The sequence below is a fragment of the Rhynchophorus ferrugineus genome, unplaced genomic scaffold (assembly GCF_030347505.1).
Source record: "Rhynchophorus ferrugineus isolate W39M unplaced genomic scaffold, kcgeb_rfMv2 rfM1, whole genome shotgun sequence".
Classification (NCBI taxonomy): Eukaryota; Metazoa; Arthropoda; class Insecta; order Coleoptera; family Curculionidae; genus Rhynchophorus; species Rhynchophorus ferrugineus.
The window spans coordinates 70,087,672-70,098,119 of NW_027472580.1; the positions used below are offsets into that span (position 1 = coordinate 70,087,672).

The 10,448-nt window shown below is 32.3% G+C and overlaps 1 protein-coding gene across 1 annotated transcript in view; it reads right to left on the reverse strand.

Moving 5' to 3' along the window:
- LOC143201063 (dynein regulatory complex subunit 2) overlaps positions 1-10,448 on the reverse strand; it is a 29,038-nt gene extending 18,590 nt beyond the window's left edge. Inside the window, exons 1-4 of the mRNA XM_076411914.1 lie at positions 10,288-10,448; positions 9,978-10,230; positions 9,702-9,925; positions 6,660-6,857 (exon numbers count right to left, since the gene is read on the reverse strand). Coding sequence (XP_076268029.1) covers positions 6,660-6,857; positions 9,702-9,925; positions 9,978-10,230; positions 10,288-10,431 — 819 coding nt within the window. The 5' untranslated portion in view covers positions 10,432-10,448. The remainder of the gene's footprint in view (positions 1-6,659; positions 6,858-9,701; positions 9,926-9,977; positions 10,231-10,287) is intronic.

Genomic DNA, 10,448 nt, shown 5'->3' on the forward strand with positions numbered 1-10,448 from the left:
AAATATTAATAATTGCCAATAAAATCATAAAAATAAATTGTTTAAGGAGCTGCAGCAAATACATATTTTACGAGAAATCTGATTGTAATATCTAAAAAAGCCCTTGTTCTGTAAATCGTAAACTTGTAAATCTTATAATTTTTTTTAATAAAAAGTTTTTGCTTAAAAAAACAGGTAGAGGCAGGCATATAGTATTAAAAACCCGAGTAGCCGGAGAACAGAAGAACAAAAGAGATGAAATATAGACCTTACTGAAGCGTCATATCATCCGATAGATACTACATATGTTATATTTATAAATTCTTGTAAAATTCCACTTCCATTTTTATTAAACTGTAATGATACTCGTAATATATTAGAGGTATTATTGATTATTGAAAATATTGTAAAACAAACTTTATTAGTGTAAATTTATATATAATACTCTTTGGTAAGTAAAATGGTAGTAATTTTGTTTTGATGAACATAAATAAATAAAGGTTAAAAATTAATACATTATAAGTATTTAGTTGAAAATGGATTACTTTTAAAACTAATTTATTTTTCTTTTGAACTAAACCTATTCTTGAATTTAGAGTTAGTTAAAGTTGTTTAAATAAAAGTATTTTGTATTAAACTTGTTCGACAATAATACTGGTTATATAATTGTACCTATTATCGTTTCAAATTTATATTTTAAAGTAAATCTCAATATATGTTATATGTTATATGTTAGGATAAAAATTTATAATATAAATTATCTACAATTACACAATTATTTAGTACAATTTATTTTATTATTGAGTACAATTTATTTATTGAAAGCTTTAATTTTTTTTAAACAGTTGTTAAATTCTGTTTGTTAAAGTACAATCGCTTTTAAAATTATTTTGTTTAATATGTTTTGTTTAATAGAGTTTTGGAGTGCAACAAAAGTGTACAATGAGTTAATAACGAAGCACCTTACTTATTTTATGCCTTACTGTTTTTTTTAAATTATAGTAATATATTTTTAATAATTAAGACTCGTATTTAACGGAAGCAACGCCCATTTACGAATAATATTTCACAATCCAAATTCTTATATACAATCCCATTATGGCCATTTCATAAATTTAGCACATTAAATTAATTACTGCCGGCTTGGTTGACGCAGTGGTAAAGGCGACAGAACGGTCTAACTACAATTACAATAGTCGCAGGTTCGATTCCTGCAGCGGCATGGTCTTAAATTTATGTTTGTGATTGTCTTAGGTAAGGGTGTAAAATTCGTCAAGAAAAATAATGCCAGTCACGCCAGTAACCAGGCCGGGTCAGACCGGATATTTTCTGGGATAATTTCTAAGTTGGTGACTCGCCAGCCGGTAGGCTTAATGCCGAGGACCGTGGTTCGAAGCCCACGTTAAACTGTAGGTCCAGTCCAGATAAACCCTCGTTGGTAAAAAGGAGACTCTAAAATATATAGTTAAAAAATTTAATTGTTCGTTTTATTTCACTTTGCAGTCTGAAACTGGTTTTTTTAACTTTGACTTTTTTTGCTTTCAATACTTTGAAAGCATAACATATTATTTATTTTATTTTTGGTTATAAAATTTCAATAAATCAAAAATAACTCAATATCCATGAACCGAAATATTATAAAATCAGATAGGTATTCTTTTGTACTCGAAGATACCTTAGAAAGAATTTGTACAGACCTTTCAGAAAATTATATTTCAAATATACATATTTATTCGATTTTTCGCGATCTTAACACCAGTTATTGACATTTTTAATAAATTCCAGCTATATAATCTCTCAAAATAGTAGAGTTTACAAAGGCAAATGATGGTAAATTGGTAAATGATGTGTAATGAATAACTAAATGCTTCTTCTTGCGAATCGATTAGTAATGTTCTTGGTACTAACGTATAGCAAGTCCCATGCATTCAAGTTCTGTTATTCGGCCGATTTCATCTCTAAGCCAAGCAACAAGAGTTTGCAGCTTAGCTCGGAGTAAAATCAAATGTAGGTCGGTTGTGTCAAATGTGAATGATACATTATTGCATATTTTTTACGAGAATATGCAATAACATATTGATATTAAAACTGAACATCCACATAAGAAAAGCTCTTTTATGTAACAGGTCAATTGAAAAGTCCCCGGCCTACTATAGTAAAACATATTTTTTGGCAAAATTAGTTTTCTTTATTCAACATAATTCCCTTCAAGGGTGATACACTGACTATAGCGACCCTCCAACTTTTCGATACCATTTTTGTAGTACGATTTGTCCTTTGCTTCAAAATAGGCCTCAGTTTCGTCGATCACCTCTTCATTCGACGAAAATTTCTTCCCAGCAAGCATTCTTTTGAGATCTGAAAACAGGAAATATTCGCTGGGGGCCAGATATGTAGAGTACGGTGGATAAGGAAGCAATTCGAAGCCCAATTCATGGATTTTTGACACGGTGCATTGTCTTGGTGAAGTAGCACTGTCTCTTTCTTCAAATGCGGCTGTTTTTCGGAGATTTCGTCCTTCAGACGGTCTAATAACGCTATGTAGTAGTCGCTGTTGATGGTCCTTCCTTTTAGTAGTCAATGAAAATTATTCCATGCGCATTCCACAATATAGACGCCATAACCTTGCAAGCCTTGCGTTTTCCCACGCTTTGAAGCGTGTTCATCGTGTGCATTCCACTCGGATGACTGTCGATTGTGTTTCGGAGTGAAATAATGGAGCGATGAATGATAGTAAAATGTTTCACCCATTGTCACATATCGACGTAAAAACTCGGGTTGATTATCATCTTCAAACACTGCTCCGAATCATCAACTCGTCGTTGTTTTTGGTCAAAAGTGAGTTCGCACGGTACCCACTTTGCACAGAGGTTTCTCATACCCAAATATTCGTGAATGATATGATGTACACGTTCAGTTGATATCTTTAGAATGTCTGCTATTTCATTCAATTTCAATTTACGGTTATTCAAAATCATTTTGTGGATTTTTTTAATTCAACAACCTGCTTTGGGCGTCCACTGTGTTCACCGTCTTCGGTGCTCATTTCACTACGTCTATCCTTGATAGTTGATTTTCCTGGGGCAGCGTCCGGAAACTCGCATCAAGCCAAGTTTTTGCTTCAACCGTATTTTTTCCCTTCAAAAAGTAATATTTTATCAACACGCGAAATTCCTTTTTATCCATTTTTTCACAATAATAAAAGTTGCTTCACTCAAAATGCTATAATTCACAAACTAATGATCCGACAGCTGTCAAATTTATACACGCATCTTTTGAGCGTTAGGGCTAACTAAAAAAATAAGGATTTAATTCTAGTAGCGCCATCTATGTGACAGGCCAGGGAATTTTTAAATTGTCCTGTTATCAGGCGGAACATGAAGTGACATCGGAATACTACAACTAACAATGGAGCGAAGAACTTAATGAATAGAATAAATATTTGAACCAAAATTTGTAGACAATTTTATTTCCTATAATACTGATAATAAATGTAAATAGCATTGCATGCTACTCATAGGAAGCGAGATATTTGCTAAAAACGATTTTGTATCTTTAATATCTTAAGATCTTAAGATATTATGTCTCATTTCAAGGTTGAGCCCCTTTTTGGTACATATGACTAAGTCTGACTGGTTATATGAGTGACTAAAGCATTTGATAAAGCCATTAGCTCGAGTACCTCGAGTACCAATTGACAATTGAACTACCTAGACATATGAGCGAGATTTTCAAATATTATATTTCTAATAGCCACTTTGAAATAAGATATTGCGAGAAATATTCAGATGAAATATCCATCTATGTGGGTGTACCACAAGGTAGCGTGGTAAGTCTCCTTAATGTGGTGTCCTTGAACCAACATTACGTATACGTTATACCATTGACATCCCTAAATGTAAAGTAATAAATAGTAAACGTAGAGTAACAATGGTCTCATCTGCAATGATACTCTCCTACATGCTGCAAATGACAAGATTGTGATAACTTACATGATGTTAGATTTTTTTGTAAAATACTATAGTTCCTCACTGTAGTTCTTTACTGGTTTCAACAATTATTTATAAAATAATAGCGTTGCGAACTATCGACTAAAAATAGTAGAAAAAGTCGATAGTCACAAAGCACTCGAACTAGTCTATAGCAAAAAAACTACCGAATGAAAATAGTAATTACTATTTCAGTCAGATGCACACTTCAAGTATTTTTTTATTCGTGATATCAGACGGAGATGTACGAATTCCTTCTCGTACTAATTTTGACCGAGGAGAGGACGAAGATACCTGTTTGATTCTCTGTACTGTGCAAATCAATTCATTTTAAATAATTTTAAATTAGCAAACGACAGTGTAAAGAAAGGAATGGAATAATGATCCCAAATATATTTAATGGTATTTTAATATTCGGAAAGTAACAATGACATAATACACTAAAATAATTTATTTATTTCTATTTCATTCTAACATGTGCTTAGTAATGTGTTTTCAACTTCGTCATAAGTAAGACGGAGATGTACAAAGTTCTTTAGGAACTTTCTTTGGAAAAGAAAAGGAAAGCGATAATTGGTATATTTTATTAACTTCAAAATAATAGTTTAATTTCGAATGATTATTTTTAGATTTTATATATTTTACTCGATTGTAAAGAGGAATGGCCACTAAATAATGACTACTAAATAAATATTATCAATTGTTTAAGCATTTCACCCATTTTAAACACAATATTTCTATTATTTATAGTTAATAAGGAATGTTTTATTAATAAAAATATTATTATTCGTTTAAACCTAAATGAAAGAAGTTTTAACATTCAAAAGGCTTGAACAAACATCCAGGGACTTAAGACGAGATAAGCAACGCTTCAGTGCCCGGGATCCGCTACCTAGCCTAGGTGATTTTATAAATGTTTTAACTAAACTAGAACAACAAAAATTTGTTGCGCCCGGAGTAATCCCGGATTGACCGCGTGTGGGAATAGAACCAGCGACCTCCGTTAAGGAGTTAAACGCTTTAACTTTACACCATAAAAGCAGTTGTTTACAATATTTCTACGAGGTCTTATATGCTGTAGTGCTTAAAAAGAAAATTGAATGGTTTTTGCAATGAACGACTTCCGATTTTCAAACACATCAGCAGAAACATCAGCTCAGCAATAATATTATAAACAAATATTTGTAACAAATATATATAACAATTATTTTAGATAAGAAATATGTGAAAACTTTGTACGTACTTTTGAAATTTGAAGGTTTCCCTCGGTTCCCACTCACCCCTCCATCCTTCCTCCATCAGATCCCTGACTCCAATGGAACCACCTCGGAAGTGCACTCTTTCGAATAAAAAAAGAATTTTGAAACTCGGTCCACAATTAACGGAGAAATCCGCGAACATACATTAAAAATATATATACAGCCGAACATAAAACGTCTTCCTTTTTTGAAAAATAGCAATTGAAAGTAGTTGACTGAAACACTCGAAAGAAAAAAGTAATAAAATCAGTCGACCCGAAAATAGCCATTGAAACAGTCGATATTAAAAAGTAAACAAATCAGTTGAACCGAAAATAATGATTAAAAGTAGTTAACTAAAACAATCGATAGTAAAGAGTAATAAAATCAGTCGGACCGAAAATAACGACTGAAATAGCCGATAGTAAAAAGTAAACAAATCAGTTGAAACGAAAAGAACGATTGAAAGTAGTTGACTGAAACCGTCGATAGCAAAGAGTAATAAAATCAGTCGGACTGAAAATAGCGACTGAAATAGTCGATAGTAAAAAGTAGTCAATTATTACATAGTCGATAGTCGTTTTCGGTCGATAGTTCACTAAACTGCGAATAACAATTTGTTGTGGTATGATAATTGGGATTGTGATCCAAACAACCACCACATTTTTTGAACCTCATACAAAGAAGCAGAACTTCCTTTCTTTTTAACATTTTATTTCCAGTTAAGAGTTTGTTTTTCCCCATTATTTTAGCCTGTTCACATGCGAAATTACTTTAGAGCTAAGTATCACTGGCCGGTAATCTATTTTTTGTAGGTGAAATCCACGTGTATACTCTTCATAGCATTTAATTTTATTCGCTATTTCTTGTCTTAGTCCACTCAATAATTTTATAAACAGCTGTTTATCACTGTGGACCTACAATAGGGTTACACAAAGAAGTTAAATGTCAATATGAACAAGGAAGTAATACAATAAAGTGTGTATTATTATAAAACCTAAACATACCCACGATCCGCGAAAAAACACTTAGTGAGACAGCGTAAATATAAAAATGTCGTAAATATGTGTAAAAAAATATTACAGCTACCCGGCGTTCAAAGATATGGAATTAAGATTAATTGAATTTGTTTAATGACATTACTAAATTGAATTAACATAGATAAGATACGTATGAAAGCAATTTCATGTGTTAAACATATGTGGAATGCGCCAGTGTGAAGTTTTAGATCTGAACTTTAAAAACAATATTATAAAAAATATATACTGAACAGTAAATAATATATATGTTATATATAAAAATAATAATTTTAAAAAGAAATTTAATATGTAAATACAATTATTTTTCAATGACATACCTAAAACTTTTAATATCATTAAATATTGCTCAGTTATTCAACCTATATACGAAACCTTCAATATATTTAGTTCTCGAAATTCGTCCCAGCACTCACCTCCTTAGAGTTTATCCTCTCCTCATTCGTACGGATTTCTTCGGCGCTTTCCGCGTCTATCCTACGCAATTCCTGCAGGTGGCTCCGTCTTACGTCCGTGTTCTGAACATACAGCTGGACGATTTCAAGTAAATTTTTACAGAGATCCTTTTCGACCTCTCCGCGCGTTTTTCGAAAATAATCCAACTGCAACTTATTCTAAAACAGGTTTTTGATAACATAAATTAATTAATTTCGAATTTCTCAAATTTTCATTTAGTTTTTTTAAAATAAAACATAACTCTTACAATTCATTTAAGTCTCTATAATATTTTACAATATTTTTAAAAAGATATATTTACAATTTTGTAGCCCTCATCTTTTCCCCTTTAAAAGAGTATCTTGTAAATTATTGTAATGCTGGGCATGTCAATGGTAATGGCAAATGCTGGAGTGCATCGTTTCAAACATTTCTTGTGATAAATTGTGACGATTAATATAATATATTTGATATCCATTGGAATATTTATCTGTGAATCCTACATCTTGAATACTTATCATTATAATAACAGAATACACTCAATTATTGTTTTATTATTTGGAAAAAAATAGTTTCATAATATAGTATATACATCATAATATGATGTATTGCAATTAGGACGGCTCGGTGTTAATAACCGGTAACAGCCATGTTGTTTTGCTATTTTTTAGTTGACCTGTTGCTTATTATTCAGTTACTGATGTCAAGGACATTAAAGTAGAAGAATGAATGTTCATAAGAACGTCATCGACGCAACGATGAAGAAACTGAATTGTTCTAAGAACATTTAACTAACGTATTTCAACCGAATGATATATAATCTAGAATAGATATAAATCTTGTTTGTCAAACATAAAGTCTATTTGGACCTATGGGATTGCACTAAAACATCAAACTAACTAGTAATTCAACGCACCCAAAACAAAGTTCTACGATTAATTACCAATGCTTATCACTATGTGACCAACGATGAGCTGCACCATTATCTCGGAATCAAACGGATACACGAAGTGATCCAAGTTTTCGTCTTAAGACATGAAACAAGATCGCTAAATCGCAGCAACGTGGAAGCACTGGACAATACGCAAGAAATCAAAAGATTGACGCGAACCAAATGACACGAACTAGTTTAGTGTATAAGTGTTTAGCTTTAGCTTCAGCAGATTAAGTTAATTTAAATTTGGAAAATACATATTGATGAGTTAATCCCGTACACGTCTTGCTTGTATATTTATGCAAGTACAACAGAACAGTCGTAATATACTTGTGAATTAAGATTGTACTAAGCATATCGAATGAATGATTTAATTAATAATAAGACGAGACGCTTTAGTGAATGGCTTCTCGTATTCTCAACCAGAATATTTACAATATAATTATAAGCTTGCAGGTAGTCATTGATAATATTTTTACTTTATAAAGGCATATATTGAGAAAAATTGATTGATCATGTACCAGCGAATTGATCTAGACAAGTGATAATCAAAAAACCATATGTTAAGTGCGTATGCTGGATGCGGAAACACTTACCATTCAAGTTGCAATAGTATAAATACTTCGCTAGTTTTAAAAAGTGTTACTCGCTATTGCGGGCCATTTTTGCAACAATACACCATTCAATTGTTTGCTGTTAATTTTGAATGATTCCCCTGGAGTAACCCATGTCTCTTGTACTTAGAATTGTCCCTGTAACTCTATTTTTCATCACAAGTGTCAATAATCTGGCATTTTTTTACATGACAAACAATGAAACTTTCAAAATGCTGTTTCCAATTAATTCATGTTGTAGCCATTTTTCCCTCTATTAAACTTTTCCCATAGTGTATACACGTCTGAAAATAGTTTATTCACCAACTGCTATGCACTGAACAGCTCTTTGAGAGTCTTTTAAAATCAGCTTTCGTCCGTATTGTCTTATTAAGTATTGTAATTTATTGTCTTGGATATTTGTTGGACATCAAAACCAGCACTTAAATGGTGACTAAATAGTGACCGCGAGTTGCGATGCAACTTTCGACTCTTTTTAAGGTATTTTCCATTACATCCGGCAACATCTGAGGCGGAACTTTTTCAATATCGTGACGAATATTGTCTTTAAGCTGTTAAGTCGTTTGGGGCTTATTGATATAAACTTTTGATTTTAAGAAGCCCTATAAGAAAAAGTCTGGTAGTGTTAAATCCGGAGATCGGACTGGCCATGCTAAATCGCTACTTGCGAAATTAGTCTTCGTGGAAAAACGTCATTCAATAATTGAATTGTTGTACGAGCTGTGGGTAATGTAACTCCATCTTGCTGAAACCACGTGTCTTCTATTCCTTGCTCTTCCATTTTAGGCACAAGAAAATTTCGAATCATGTCTTGGTACCATGCAGCAGTATCAGTAACTGCAACAGTTTGGTCATTTTCAAAGAAATATAGGTCAACGATGCTTCCAGCATGAATACCACGCCATATAGTTGTTTTTAGTGAATGCAGTGATGATGATTAGGATTGCATCACTGTACTCAACTCGCCGATCAGGATCTCTCGGTAGCAATTTTTGGACTAATTGAATTTTGTACGGGAACATTTTCAGATCAGTTTTCAAAATTCGCCTTAAACTGCGTGTAGAAATGTATAATTGGAAACCACGTCTCCGAATTGATGTTCCTGAAGACTCTGTAACATTATCTCACACCAAAGCCACATTTTCAGCATTGCGAGACGTTCGTTGTCCCCCAGACAGCCTGTCTGCTGTCTTACCATTCTGTCGAAAACCGCAACTAAACGATAAATTGTGGTTTTGTGAGGCACTGGACAATTAGGATATTTTTGACGCAATTTCCGCTGAGTGGCAATAATGGAACGATTATTTTCAATAAATATTGTTACTATTTATATAATAAAATTTGGACATCTACACAACACAATGGTTAACGCGAAACTAAACTAAACGTCACATAACCAAGATGGCGCGCTATCAAAATGGTAGCGAGACTTTTGACTCATGTGTTATTTAATGATATTAATTAATCCAACTTACATTGTATTCAACGGCATATAACTGTTGACTATAATTTTCTTTTCGCTCTTTCAGTTCTTTTTCAGCTTTTAAATTTTGTCCAAACATTATAGTTTTTAAATGAATTATTTCTCTTTGGGCATTTTCTATTATTTCATTTTCTTCGCGGCCGCATTCCTTTAAGAACACATCAAGCTCTTGTTCGTATTCCCTTTGTAGACCATTTATATAATCATTCTGTAGATCTAAAATTAAATAAGAGTGTACTAAAGAGAACATTTTAAAATGTATCATTACCTATAAGTGTATCCAACTGTGAAGAATTATATTTAAAATTATTCGAATATTGCTCCTCGGCATCCTCTAATTCTTCTAGTAGTTTGGCAATACGATTATTTTTATAGTTCACTAAGCGTTCGATCCATGATTTCAAATGTTCTACTTCATCTTTCATCTCTTTCACTTTGATTTTCCTTAATATCTGATGCCAATTCTGATTTATCTTCGCTAAATTCAGTCGCGCGAAAGCATCTTCTTTTTTGATTTTTTTCTATTATAAATAAAATAAATATTGTTGTGTAAGTTATAATTAATAATTTAATCAAACCTTCATAAACGTTGCTATTAGTTGTTCTTTTCTCCTTTTAGCCTCTTCTTCGATTTCAGCTCGGTGTTGAAGATACCTAGCTCGTTCTTCGTCGGACATTTTAGCAAGTTTATTTGCTAAAGATTTTTTCTTTTTTCCAGCCATAATTCTTGTTTATTATA